The sequence below is a fragment of the Cebus imitator genome, unplaced genomic scaffold (assembly GCF_001604975.1).
Source record: "Cebus imitator isolate Cc_AM_T3 unplaced genomic scaffold, Cebus_imitator-1.0 Scaffold274, whole genome shotgun sequence".
NCBI lineage: Eukaryota > Metazoa > Chordata > Mammalia > Primates > Cebidae > Cebus > Cebus imitator.
The window spans coordinates 621,724-636,654 of NW_016107589.1; the positions used below are offsets into that span (position 1 = coordinate 621,724).

A 14,931-nucleotide genomic window follows, 5' to 3' on the forward strand; every position below is an offset into this window, starting at 1 on the left:
AAAAAAAAAAAAAATTAGCTGGGTGTGGTGGGTGCCCGTAATCCCAGCTATTTGGGAGGCTGAGGCAAGAGAACTGCTTGAACCCAGGAGGTGGAAGTTGCAGTGAGCCAAGATTGCACCATTGCACTCCAGCCTGGGCCACAAGAATGAAACTCCCGTCTCAAAAAAGAAAAAAATTCCAATTACAATCCCAGCACTTTGGGAGGATGAGGTGAGTGGATCACCTGAGGTCAGGAATTCAAGACCAGCCTGGCCAACATGGCAAAACCTGATCTCTAATAAAAATACAAAAATTAGCCAGGCATGGTGGTGCACGCCTGTAGTCCCTGCTACTTGAGAGGCTGAGGCAGAAGAATTCCTTGAACCTAGGAGGCAGAGGTTGCAGTGAGCCAAGATCGCACCACTGCACTCCAGCCTGGGCAACAGAGTGAGACTCCTTCTCAAAATAAATACATAAAAATAAAAAATAAATTCCAGATAGACCAAAGATCTAAAAGTAAAAATTAACAAATAAACATGTTGGCTGGGCATGGTGGTTCACACCTGTAATCCCAACACTGGGAGGCCAAAGCAGGAAGATTGCTTGAGCCCAAGAGTTCCAGACCAACCTGGGCAACATGACGAAACCCCATCTCTACAACAAATACAAAAATTAGCTAGCCTGGTGGTGTATGCCTGTAGTCCCTGAGAGGATCGCTTGAGCCCAGGGGGCAGAGGTTGCAGAGAGCTGTAATCATGTGGCTGCACTGCAGAGCAAGACTCTCTCAAAAACAAAACGAACAAAAAGAGGCCCGATAATTCTGATAACATTCTCATTTTTCTGTATGCAAAGCAACCCATTAAAAAAAGTCAAGAGACAGGCTGGGCGGGCGGTGACTCGGGGCTGTAATCTCAACACTTTTAGAGGCCCAGGAGGGCAGACGACAAGGTCAGGAGATCAAAACCATCCTGGCTAACACGGTGAAACCCTATCTCTACTAAAACTATAAAAAATTAGCTGGGCGTGGTGGCACGCTCCTGTAGTCCTAGCTAATCAGGAGGCTGAGGCAGGAGAATCACTTGAACCCAGGAGGCGGAGGTTGCAGTGAGCCCAGATTGAGCCACTGCACTCCAGCCTGGGCGACAGAGCTAGACTCCATCTCAACAACAGCAACATAAAAAGTCAAGAGACAAATGAAAGAAAATACAACCCATTACACAGGTAAAGGAGTTAATATCCATGCATACAGAACTTGCAGAGAGTGATAAGACAACCCCTATTTTTCTCAAATGAGCAAAAGAGATCCATAAGCAACAAATAAAAAAGCCAGTACACACAGAAAAAAAGGACAAATAGTCATGAAAATGCTAGACACTGTTTTTCACCCATGAGATTGGCAAAAATGAAAAAGACTGATAATATCAGTCATGGCAAGGGTAAAGAGAAACAAGCACTTTACTGTTGGTGGGAGTATGAAATGTTCTACTCCTACTGAAAAATAACCTGGCATTATCTAATACAATAAAAAATACATATACTTCTTAACTAAACATTTCAATCCTGGATTGCTAAACTATAGAAATAAAACCTGGATTACATAAAAATATGTGTACAAGTAGATTAATGACAGTATTACCTATACTGCCAAAAATCTTTAGATAACCTGAATGTCCATTAACAGGAAGAATAACTGAATAATATGGTAGATCTACTTATTCTATGGAATATAAGGGAGTTACCAAAAATGATGAGTAAATCTATAAGTATTGATCCCCATGGTATACTCTCAAATGAAAAAAAGCCAGGGTGCAAACATTGTGCAGTATGACACCATTTGCTAAAAAAGAAAACTTTGTATATGGTTCAATGTTTTCATGTTTTAAATTAGTAAAGTACTAGTATTAAGAAAGATGAGCAAAGACATTGCTGGTTTTTCCTGTGTGAAACCTTTGTTTGACATTTTGCAAATTACAAGCTTTGCTTTTACAAAAATAAAAAAGGAAAAATCCATTTTTGGGGGGGATCTGTTTTATCTATGACACCCATACATGTGACCAAGGTCTCTGCAACTTACCTGGGCCAATAATCATTTAGGAACACAAAGAGGACATCAGATTAGGAATGAAGAGCCAGAGATAAATGCATAAAAACCCAATAAACTAATTAAAAGAAAAATAAAAGGCCATTTAAAAACACAAATAAAACTACTATTCCATGAGAAAAAGGGGAAAGGCTTTTGTCCTGCCTTGGCTAAATATCTGAGTAGTTATTTGTCAGCAGAGCTTTGCTGGTGATGTTCATCTATCAGACCCTTATTAAAAATTCCAATCAACAGGATCCTGACTCCTTTTTTTCACCTTTCATCTTAAGGTAGCACTTGGCTTTGTTACTATTTTCCAAAAAAATGTTTCATTAAATGGATCAGTACTATATTTTATAACATATCTGAATCAAAATGTATTTAGAAAGAGTATATTCGTAGAGTCTAAAATTGAGAAGTGTGTTTTCAATCACTTCAGAAACTCATTCATGCAACCCTCAATTACTCATCCTTAAAAGGGGGCGCCCTGCTAGGCATTACTCAAAACCAAGCATGCCTGAAAACATGTTAAATATAACTGAATGAAAATCTGCCCAATCACAGGCCAGCTGCTTGCAAACTCCACCCTAGAGTACGGGAAGAACACTTTTGATTGGAAGACAGTTGTGTTTACTACCGTGTGTGGTGCAAATTGGAAAGGTCCACATGCCCACGGTCCAAAGGAAATATCTTTTAATGAGAAAGAAAAACAAAACGGCCCGTTCTCATCCTACACTAGTCATTGTCATTAATAGAACCTCAACAAAACAGCAATTCTTGAACAATTTTGCAAGCTGGTAAAAAAAAAATCTAAAGGCTCTGAGTTTTGGTCTGGCTGTTTTCTCATCTATGTCCCCGTATATACATGTAAGACAAGCATAAACGTATTCCCAAAATACAAACCTGCCTTTGCCTCTATATTCACATAGCCCCAAGCAAGACCTCAACATAGCTGTAATGTTCTTTGCTTTAATTTCCAAGAATCACTGCAACTTTTTACTTGGTTTGAGAACCCAGTTCCATGGGCTCAATGGTAAAGTTATCTATCTAGCTTAGTGGGTGTCCAGCAAGGAAGTGAGCTTCAAAAACCTCTGCCCTTAGGGAGCACAGCAAACAACAAAGTGAATGGGGAGCCATTTCAGGTGCAGAGCTCATTAGCAATGCATATGATGGAGGAAACGAGACGACAATTGTAAAAACCAGAAGATAAATCCCAATGAATAGCTAGGGCAAACTAGGCCTTAGGTCAAAGTATGCATATAACAGTGGATCTTAAGTATGTTTTGCCTCCAAGGGGTAGAATGAATCTGAAATGGACACTTCTTTTCCCATCCCAGCCATCTTTTAAAGAAAGTGCAGAGGACTAGAGATCCAAATCCCAGTCTTAATCATCATTCCATCCCCTTATCTTTTTTCTATCTTTTTGCAAATTTGCCCCACTAAGGCCTCATAAATGTCCTAGCAGCGTTTCTTATAGAGCATGAAGAAAGATCAAAACCCAAGCAGCAGAAGCAAAGCCTAAGACATTCATAAGCCAAAAAAAAACAAACAAACAAAAAAAACCCATAAAGCTTGTATATTAGTAAAAAAGGACAATGTAACACTGTTGATAAATAGGAAGAAAAATGAACATCAGAAACCTACATTACTTCCAAAGCTCACAAATTGCGTTCTTGTTTATATCTGCAGAAACAAGTTCATTAAGAACATTTGCTTTCTGCTTCCTGATCCATTACATTCCAAAAGAACGCCCCCCAACACGCACACACACCATTTTTCATAGCCTTATCTCACCAGAGAAGCTAGGGCTCCTATCAAAATGAGGAAATAAAGTGGCTTTACAAAACTTAAACACTATATTTTGCCGCCACATTAACGAGAATAACACATCATGATCGCGAATGCTGGTTAAGTTGTATGACTGAACAACTTTAATCACAAAACACACCAAGGCAAGCATTCAAAAGGGGCCAAGCCCAAACACAAAGTTTCAAAACAAAACCTCTCCCAAGGTTGGGGGAGTAGCTGAGCTAGGAGCAAAAAGCACCACCCAGCAGCCCCGTTCGGCTACTAAGAAAGATCTCAAACTTATCAAAAACAGCCACAACTGCAGCCCCTGTCACCCAGAAACGTAAGAGAGGAGAGCTTGAGACAGTGCCGAGAGCTGGCCTTTCTGGAGATCGCCAGGCCGAGCCCAGCTTAGACAAGGAGGAAGTAACTGCCAGATAAAAAAGCCCCGAACAGCTCCAACTGCAGCCTCTGTGCCTCCCATAGCTGCCCACATTCCCGCCCCACTTGGGGCTCTGGGAGAAAAGGAACAGGGCGCAGGTCTCCCGGGAGAGGCTGGGGACCACAGGTCCGCGTCTTCGACAAGGCAGTGGCAACACTGCCCGAACTCTGAGATTCCCGGGAGCTCAAGATTCGAGAGCCTGCTCCGAAGGCGTGTTGGGGGGAACGCCGAGAAAAGGGTCGCCCAGGAGGCGGGGCCTGCCGGCTGCAAGCAGCACCTCCTGGCGCCCTGGCCGCCCCCCGGGGGAAACCGGGGCGCACACCCCGACGCGGAAGCCATGCCGGCAAGAGCTCGGGGTGCCGAGGTGCCGGCGGGGGGCGCTAAGGAGATCTGGGGGGCACAGAAATGGGTCACCCCCATTCCACCGCCCCCTCACAAAGGCCCCCGGGGAGGCCGCCCGCAGGCCCCGCAGCCCCGGCCTCGAGTGCCCGACTCGGCCGCCACTCACCGCTAGGTCCTGGGGCACCGCCCCGCTCATGGCCCGCACCGTGCCGGCCCGCCAGGCTCGAGTGCGCAGCGCAGGCCCCGGATCTCCGCTCGCCGCCGCCGCCGCCGCCGTGGGGGCCGAGGCCGAGGCTGAGGCCGCAGTGTCCGCGAACAGAAGCAGCAGCCGCTTGCCCACGGGGGAGGCCGCCGCGTCCGCCATCGCCGGGGCCGGCCTGACCCGCGCTCCAGCCCGCCGCCTCCCACCACCTCCGCCGCCAAGCGCCCGATCCGCCCGCAAGGCCTCCCTCCGCACCACCCGCGGCCGCCGTTCCCCCCCACCCCCCCCAACAGCCACCACCAACCACCGGCGCCGCGCAGCGCCCCCCGTGGCCGGGAGCGGAGCCGCAGCCCGGGCCCCGCACAGCGCCCCCCGCGCTCTGGAGCGGGGCGGCAGCTCCTGGCCCCTCGCCGCGCTCCGCCCCAATCTCCCCGGGGCCTGCAGTGCCCCCTGCGGTCGGGAGGGGAATTACAGGTTCGGCTGGGGTAGGGAAGTGGGCGGGTCCTTCAGCTCCCCCATGGCACCATCCCTGGTCTCAGTCTTCCTTTAGGGAGTCGTATATCTGAGAGGGCCTTAGCTTGCTCTCCTCAGACACCAAAGACATTTACGGGGCAGGGGGTGGAAGAGCAAGGTACTAGACAGTGGATGTTTTTGAGTTATTTAGTGTCGCTAATACCCCCATTGATTTCCTAACCTGAAAATATGAACTGGCCTACCTGTTGTCTTGTAGGAAATGTTCTCCCCATTGGTCCGTGAAACACAATGTCTTCCTTCTCATTGGCCCATAACATAGTAACATCCCATTCTGCACTACCAGTACTTTTTAGATTCCTTTCCAACTGGCCAATGTATTACTTCCATTGGATGTATAATGGCACTCTTGCCACTGACTGAAGGCCAACGTGCCCCCCCCCCATCTTGGTGCTTTTCCTAAAACCTAACTTCTTCCCTTCCTAGTCTACCAATATTATTAAGCCTATGTGTTTCTCCATTCAACTCTTAGGGGAATTGGAACTAGACCAGCAGTAAAGGGGTTCTCTTACTCAGTAGCACCCCATCTTACCATGGTATTAGTGGGGCTGAGGACAAAGAGAATTCCGTAACTCTTATCTGAATGCATTGAATACAGGTGTGGGCAACTGATAGATCCTGATTAGAAAAGGAGCCTGTAGAGAAAGTGAGATGCTAAGATTTTTGGCTAAATTGTTACTCACAATAAGCAACAGGAAATTACCTCAATCATTTAAAGTTGGCAATATCAGGGACCAGCACATTCCATGGTCTCATGGATGCAGAGACGGAGTATACACAAACCAGATACAAAAGATAAAGGGTCTAGTAATAACTCATGACTACTGCTCTAAAAGTGACTTTATTTTTTTTCATTGATTTTTCCTACAGAGAGGAACGAGGTAGCTGGTTCTTTCTCCAAGGCTTCTGTGCCTACCCAGCTATCTCCTGTCCATAACCTTGTCTACACCCTTGACCTACTTTTCTTGTAGCAAAGGCTTGGGGAGAGAGGTAACCAACTATTGACTTTAGCAAAAGTACAAAACACATAGGGAAATCATTCTAGAGCTAACCCTGTGGAGCACCAAGAAAACATTCCTCCCCCCATTCCTTTTAATTTCCATCTCTTGCAGCCAATCTGAGGCCTGATTCAGAATGTTTTTCTGGGCTGAGAGCCACCTCTTAAAGCACATGGCCCATAAACTATAGTTGGTAGGAGGGGAACAAGGGTGAATCCATACAAGACCTATCTGCCTTGCAACTTTTCTATCAAAATTAACTGCTGGGATTTTCTTCCATATATACTGCCCCAATGTCCAAGGGTGGTTTCTCACAGCAAAGAGAGAAATATACCTAAGCTCAGGACTGGGAAAGGCAAAAGGGAAATGCATTCAACAAATGTGGCTGGCACTTTTCATGTGCCAGGAACTTTCCAAAGTGTTGGGGACACAATATTGAACAACAACAAAAAAATCTTGTCCTCATGGAGTTTACATTCTTTCCTATATTAACAAGACTTCAGGAATGAAAAATGAAATCACACTTGGCTTCACAGGAAGTAAACAGCAGAAAAATTCACAAAAATAAAATCAAAAGAAAAAAGGAGACAAAATCATTTGTAGGTGAAGTGAAACATCAGTTTTAAAGAAAAAAACTGTACTTCTAAGCTTCTTTAACCACATGCCACCGGCCCCCACCTCCCGAAAAGCCCTTCGTTTCCAGGACAACCCTCACTTTTCCTAGGGTGTATTTGCATCCCTGCAAAGATTCCTGCTCCAGGTAGTCAAATCAATACTGTCCTCCTGCACAGACTTCATTGGTATTCAATGATGAGTGCCACCAATTTGAAGCCGGAAACTAGGACATAGGCTAAGCAACTTGACTCTCCTTGCTGCCTGGCAAGTTAGCACCACAAATGGTGAAGAAAGGATAAGCCTTAGGGACAGAGGCTTCTGCCTGGATCTCTAAGCAACTACACTTCACCCACACACATTGGAAGAATGTCAACATAGGGAGAAGGGTGGAATAGAAAGGTCTAAAGAAAGAGAATGAGCCACATAGCTTCTTTCGGCAAATCAACACTCCAAATGGAAACATCAGGGAAAATACTCTTCTACAACAAAAGAGAAGCTTTGCTGCTAGGATAATTTTCCAAAAGCAATATTTTTAGGATGGAAAAATTGCCTAGGTCTTTGGAATCTGAATTCTGATGACTAAACCTCTATCCCTCCAGGACATAACATGTGAAAACTCAAGATCCCTGGCCCCGTCTCCCACTCTGCCATCTCCCTACTTCCCAAAACCTACAAACCAATCTATACAAGTTTCTGACTGCACCATAAAGCATTTCTCGGGGAGTTTGGAATGCATTAATACTGACTTCAACTTGCTGGAAGTGAGAGTGACAGCAGGCAGGAGCAGACAAGTATAACTGCCAGGGAAAGAGAGACCAAACCAGACTCAAAAATAACCCAGGCCTTCCTGAGGATACCCCAGGAAGAAAATATACTGTGGCCTTAGCAGAAGCCTGGGCCACAGTATATCATCTCCCATGGCCGACAAAGGGCCTAGGGTCCAAACACTGCCCCTTTTGAAAGGCTGACCCACATCTTAGAGGAAGGGGCTAGAAAAGTTAGGTGGCTTTCTACCCTGCTTCTTCCTTGTCCTTCTTTGTGGGGAAGGGAAGAAGACACTGTAGTACACAAGGTTGCTTGGGAAAATGGATTATTCTAATAAAACTTTATTTTTTCAAACACAGCCACAGAGGCAGAACCTCATGTTTAACACACACAGACTTATGGATTTTTTTTAATATAAAACAAAGTTTACGAAAAAATTTTTTTCCACTTTTTGTATTTGTAATCCCATTAGCACAGGGACTTTGGCAGCAGGTGGGAGTGAAGGGCAGCTGGGCTGCCACTGGGCAGTCACTGGGCACAGGAGGAGAGCACCAGCCTGGGGAGTGGCTTCACTCACACACGCAGGGATACTCACCTACTGGCCAACCACACCACACACACAGCACAGATGCAGACATCTACCCAGTGTCAGCCACATGCCCTGGAGGTGTGCTCCACTCTGGGTAAGCCCAATATGTGAAAATCCAAATAGTCAAAACAGCTAAAGTGGAGGGAGGTTGCTTGCTTTACAAAAAGAAGCAATCATAGGCTGCTTTTAAATGATCAGCAGTCCAAATGCATTGAAAAATAGCATTTGGTTTACACAGAACTGTTAGAACAGATCTACTGTGTAAAGCAACATGAACCACTTCTTGAAAAGGCTTGTTCCAGGGCCATGGGTTCTTACATTGGGAAGCAAGATGATAGTTCTGACTAGCTTAGTTTTCCAGACTGAAAGTAATGGAATTAAAATAATGGTAACTGTAGACCTTCTCCCCTAAGAATGGTGCCCTGGGCCTTTGGGGAAACCAGGATGGAGGCAGAATCACTGCCTCACTTCTTCAGCTTAGAGCCTGCAGAAATCTCACTGGCATTGCCAGTGACCTGTTGGAAGCTGGCACAGCCAATCTGTAGCAGAGAGCCCAGGGATGAGGATACCCCAGGAAAAAAAGAAGTTGCCACCAGGGAAATTATGGCCTGAAGAGGGAGAAGAGCCAGGGGAGGAATGAAACCATAGATGGGCAACTCCTAGGCTCACAGTTTCCCTGGATTCTCCAGAGGGCTTCTCTCAGGCCCCTAGAGATCTGGTAGCCCAGTGGTAACTAGCCAGGAGATACGGAGGAGCCTCTGAGGGCCAAAGGCTTAAGAAGACATGGCCACCTCCTCTCTGGAGTGGAGACGAGGAGGCTGAAGCCTCACTGATGCTCCGGAAACCCAGAAAATGTCAGGTTCAATTCCATGAGGAAGAAAACACAACGACCTTGGTCTTCTTCCCCTACATGAAGAACTGGATCCTAGGAAACCCTGGAAATTGAAGAGAAAAATGTCCTTCTTGCCATAAACAAGAAGGGTAGGTCCAATATGGTCAAGCAGGGTCTAACCAAAACTGGACAAAACCTCACAAGCTATTGTGGTGGCAGCTTTAGTATGGGTTTCCACTGGTGCCAGCCCTACCAAGGTACTTAAACCCATCACTGTGGCCACTGGGACCAGCGGTCCTGACTCAAGTTCTGGGTGAGAAACAAAAAAGTAAATTCAATCCAATGACAACCAAACTCCCAATTGCTTCTTACAGCCGTTGCTTTATACATCCTCAGCCAATCCCTCAGTGAGCCCCAACCTCCCTATGGTCTCTAAGGGCCAATTAGAGGCAAATAAACATTTCCTGGCAGGAGTGGAAGACAAGCAAACTATTAAATGCTAAACACCCCTTCCTCTTTCCCAAGCAGGTCGAAGAGGCTGGGCCTGGATCTTGTAAGAATTGGTTTCCTGCAGTCAGCTTCCAAATAGCAGTGCTGCGGTGAGCTCACCCATGTCTGCTGAGGACTGAATGCCACTTCTGCTGCACGTCTGCCTCACTAGATACTGGGGACCAATATAGGGCCTTCCTACCTAGTCTATGACCTAAAAGGGCAGAGGGTAAGGGGAAAAGCATCCCATCAGCAGAGAAGAGAGAGATGGAACCCCCCCCAACCCTGCCTCAGTTGCTCATGTGCCATGTGCAACTCTACTCAAGAGGGCAAAAGAGGCAGCTGGTATAAAGCCTAGACAATCTGATGAGAAAAAAAGGCCAGCACAGAAAAAATATGGTGACACCCCCCCATCTGCATTCCTCAATATTGAGGATTGAGCTAGTGGATGGGCGGGAGGGCTGAGGAAAAGATCATTAGCTGAAGTCACAGCACTTAAAACACCCTGCTGTGCCCCAAAACGAAATCCTTTGCAGAGTTGGTGATGCTATGGATTACAAGCCTGGTTCCAGAGCTATTTAGAAAAAAGGAAAACTTGGTGCCCACCTCTTAACTCCTTGAGCAAACCCACCATCCTGTAAAAAACTCAAGATCCTGGGGGTATCATGATACTCTGCTGTTAAGGAGCAACTGCCTTCCTTCCCTAAGGCTACGCAAACACACCCTTCCACAAGTACACTCCCATGCACGCACACACTCTCACACAGTTTCTCCGAGGAGGCTGACTCAACCCCCCACCCTGGCCAAATTCTAAGACACAAGTGCCCTTTGAAGCAAAGGGGCTAGTGAAATTCCCCGAGCTGGGGTCAGCAGACCCCTTCCTTCCCTGCCCATTGCTCTCTTCATGGCAGGGATACTCACACTCAGGGCCGCCATGGGAAGGGTCTGCTCTGGGGCTGTCCCTCCCGCCACCAGCTCCGTTTATCTTGTCCCGGCCAGTCTCTCGGCATGGTCGAGCTTGCTGGAGCGAGAAGATTTCCGGCTGCCCTGAGTCGGAGCCCTCCACTCACCCCCATTCCCAGGCTAGGCCCCCAGCCTTGGGGCCTCGACACTTGTTAGTAGCCATAAGAGAGTCAGTCTGTGTGGCCCCAGGAAGCAGCCTCTCAGTTTTAGTTCTCCTCAATCAAATTCAAGTCCAGGTCCCCAAAGTCCTGCTGGCACAGTGTCCGCTTGCTCAGTGCCTGCCGACCCCACCGCACAGCCCCCTCCTCCTCCTCTTCGCTTTCACTCAGCACCTGGGAGGAACCCCCAATGGGGCTGCAGGAAGCCGAGAGGGGTTGGGGGCTACAGGCCATGAACCATGGTGGAGAGATGCTGCTGCCTTCCCGGGCTGTTTCTTGGAGACAGAGACCTCCTGAGTATGGTTTCTGTCAAACAAACAAAGAAGACAGTTACACCTGAAGGCAAGAATCCTAGGCTTTAGGGTGAGGTTTGTAAACTTTCTGACAAAATTTGGAGCCCACTGTTTCCATTAGAAAACTGCTTTTGCTCAAAGCAGTAGGAAAAAAAAAAAAAAAAAGATTCAGAAGCTCTATGCAGGCAGGAACATCATCTGCATTATACTACTCTGTACTGCCAGTGCCTAGTCAGAGTCAGTAAATGTTTGCAGATGGGATGGACAACTGTATGAAAAAGTGAATCTATTCTTTTTTTTTTTTTTTTTTTTTGAGTTGGAGTTTCGCTCTCGTTACCCAGGCTGGAGTGCAAATGACGCGATCTCGGCTCACCGCAACCTCCGCCTCCTGGGTTCAGGCAATTCTCCTGCCTCAGCCTCCCGAGTAGCTGGGATTACAGGAACGCGCCACCATGCCCAGCTAATGTTTTGTATTTTTAGTAGAGACGGGGTTTCACCATGTTGACCAGGATGGCCTCGATCTCTTGACCTCGTGATCCACCCGCCTCCGCCTCCGAAAGTGCTGGGATTACAGGCTTGAGCCACTGTGCCCGGCCAAAAAAGTGAATCTATTCTTAAAGAGGTTTGTAACCCAGTGGTCTAGAAATAATAATATGAAAAAAGTGAGCAAGTGCATAAAATAACTGCACTCACACTAGGAAGTCAAAAAACATTTGTCTAACAGATGACTACACTATAGCAGCCCAACTTGCTTCAGCCTTCACAGACCCACTTTGAAACAGTGACAAGCAAGTGGCAAAACCAGCCTTGGGCACAAGGAGTGGGCACTGATGATGGGATTTTTTGCAGCTTATGCATTCTTAAAAAGGAGGGAAGCCGGGCGCGGGCTCATGCCTGTAATCCCAGCACTTTGGGAGGCTGAAATGGGCGGATCACCTGAGGTCAGGAGTTCGAGACCAGCCTGACCAATACGGTAAAACCCTATCTTTAAAAAAAACAAAAAAAACAAAAAGGAGGGAAAGTACCACTTGCAGGACAATTTGGGATCCCTGTTGGAAGGTTTAACATGGGTCTTACCCCAGTTTCTCTAACTCCCAGGATTAAGGCATTTCACAGGAGGGGGGACTTTTAGTGCTAAAACTGGGACAGTCTCAGGCAAGCTGGGATGGTAGGTCACCCTAGCTAAGAGCTAAAGGAGGTGCTGCTGGTGGGTGGCAGGGGAGCAGGGGAATGAAGCTAGGGGCTAGCTCAAAAGTCGGAACAGAACAGAGTCCCCATACTCCCATTCAAGCTCCCCTAGTCTTGCTGGTCCCACCTGATTCATCTTGTCAAAGTCCAAGGAAGGACGCAGACGCCGGGGGTCCTCCTCGTGGCGCCGCTTGATCCCAGTTTTGCGGGCATCCAGATCACAAGGCTGTGAGCGGCTTCGGGGAAGGCTGCGGAGACCTCGAGGTCGCCAGGGCAGCTCTGGGGAGGATGCGGGAGAGCTCCGGGCAGAAGGCAAGAAGCGGCTTGCCTGCGGGCCCAGGCTGGGTGACAGGGAGAAGCGGCGCTGAGGTGGGCAAGGTGACAAGGACTCAGCATCACTCTCCCAGGAGCCACTCTGAGGGGAGGCAGCGCAGGGTCGAGAGGAATCTTGGGCCAGGGCCAGGCTGAAGAAAGGAGGGCTGTAGGGTCTGTGGGCTGGGGCACATTGAGAAGAGGCACTGGGAGCTTGGAGGAACCTGAGGCTGGAGACCCGCTTTGGGGGGCTCTGGTGAGGCACCTGCGGCCCACCCCCTCCACCACTGCCCCGGTGCTTGATGGGAGTCCACAGCTTGGAGGGGGCGGGCCGCCACACCGGCTGCCAGCGAGACAGGTCCACGGGCACTGAGAGTGAGCGGCAGTGCCTCTTAGATGGAGGGGCAGGGGGCACAGGAAGCTTCTCTGGGTCTGGGGGCTCAGGGCTTAGGACTTGGGAGAGGGGCTGCTCCTTGGGGGAGCCTCCCCGACTGGGTGGTCTGAAGTGCAGGCTCAGGCCTGAAGGATGATAGCTGAAGTTGAAGCTGTCCTGGAACTCAGCACAGGAACAGTGGGGCAGGCCCCTCCAGGAAGCACCTTCTGGAAGGCATTCATAATAAAAATAATATTAATGATAGCTTACATTTTTTTTTTTTTTTTTTTGTTTTGTTTTGGTTTTTTTCGTTTTTTTTGAGACGGAGTTTCGCTCTTGTTACCCAGGCTGGAGTGCAATGGCGCGATCTCGGCTCACCGCAACCTCCGCCTCCTGGGTTCAGGCAATTCTCCTGCCTCAGCCTCCCGAGTAGCTGGGATTACAGGCACACGCCACCATGCCCAGCTAATTTTTTGTATTTTTAGTAGAGGCGGGGTTTCACCATGTTGACCAGGATGGTCTCGATCTCTTGACCTCGTGAGTGATCCACCCGCCTTGGCCTCCCAAAGTGCTGGGATTACAGGCTTGAGCCACCGCGCCCGGCCTGATAGCTTACATTTTTAAAGAACTTACCATGTGCCATACAATGTACGGAGAACTTTATGTGAAATTTTCCAAACACCTCATGAGGTAGGTAGTATCATTATCATTATCTCCATTTCACAGATAAGAGAAATTCAGTAACTTTCCCAAAATCACATGGCAATCAAAAGACCAAAGGATTCAAATCCAGGTCTGTCTGACGCCAAGGCCAGGTTTCTAAACGACTATGTTATATTGCCTGCATTGTGACAAACTACCTGGAATCAAAAACATTTCATCTAATACCTGCCACTCTCTCTCAAAAGTAAAAGTCAAGAGAAACAAACAGGTCTATGTGTGTCCCTGTTCATCCCTCCCCCTGCCCCTCCCCTACTCTTGCCCTGGATGCTGAAAAGCAGGCCTATGCTCTCCTTCTTTGGCCTTTCCTCTTCTCATATGTCAACAGCACCAAGTCAGGAGTTAGGGCTGCCAAGAAGTAAGAGGTAATCAGGCAGGTAAGAGATCACTTTTATTCCTAGGGAGGGCAGACAGGGTGGGGAAAGCCTTTGACAGTGAAATCCAGGCTTGAGAAACCCTAAGACTTTGTGCTGCTCATGTTCCTTTGTGTCTGGCTACCCGCATACTACGAATCCCTTCCTCCAGGCCTTCCTTAAATCCAAAGAGATGGAGGGATCAAGGGAAGGAAGAGGAAATGGACTAAAAGAACTGATTCTCACTCACTGTATTCCAATAAAAAATGTGGCTTTTGGGAGATGGCTCATTAAGGGACTAGGGGCCTAGTCCAAACTCCTCTGGCTAGCTGGTGGAATTCTGCAGGGGCTGGATATTTGGAGCAATTGATGGCAAAACTAATACTGACTGTATTTAGTCAATAGTTCTTCCCCCTGCTAACCTCTTTAGGGCAGGGACCATGAGATCATGTTCTATACTTATAACACAATACCTGGTTTCCAGCAAGTCTTTAATAAACAGGAGGAAGAGACTGAATGAACATGTTTTTGCCAAAGCACTTTCCTTGCTAAGTATCCCAACAGTAAATGAGATGCAGAACAGCTCAGCAGCGTGAGTTAGAGAGTTCTGATTGTCCACTAGTGATGCCTCCACCTAAATGTCCCTATGATCATGGGCCCTTTGACTGAGTAATTAATAATCTAGGTATTTATACTTCAGATATATTTTCACAGGCACAAAAATGACATATGTACAAGGTTATTTGCTACAGTATTTTTCTTTCTTTCTTTCTTTTTTTCGGTTTTTCAGACAGAGTCTCACTCTGTTGCCCAAGCTGAAGTGTAGTGGGCACAACCTCGGCTCACTGCAACCTCCACCTCCTGGGTTCAAGTGATTCTCCTGCCTCAGCCTCCTGAGTAGCTGGGATTATAGGCACT

General features: G+C 47.6%; 1 protein-coding gene across 1 annotated transcript in view; it reads right to left on the minus strand.

The window, feature by feature from the left end:
* Window positions 1-10,792: 10,792 nt before the first annotated feature.
* The window catches only part of FAM53C (family with sequence similarity 53 member C), a 10,338-nt gene continuing 6,199 nt past the window's right edge, over window positions 10,793-14,931 (minus strand). The window contains exons 4-5 of the mRNA XM_017500938.2: window positions 12,383-13,167; window positions 10,793-11,080 (exon numbers count right to left, since the gene is read on the minus strand). Of these exons, the coding sequence (XP_017356427.1) occupies window positions 10,823-11,080; window positions 12,383-13,167 (1,043 nt within the window). The 3' untranslated portion in view covers window positions 10,793-10,822. The remainder of the gene's footprint in view (window positions 11,081-12,382; window positions 13,168-14,931) is intronic.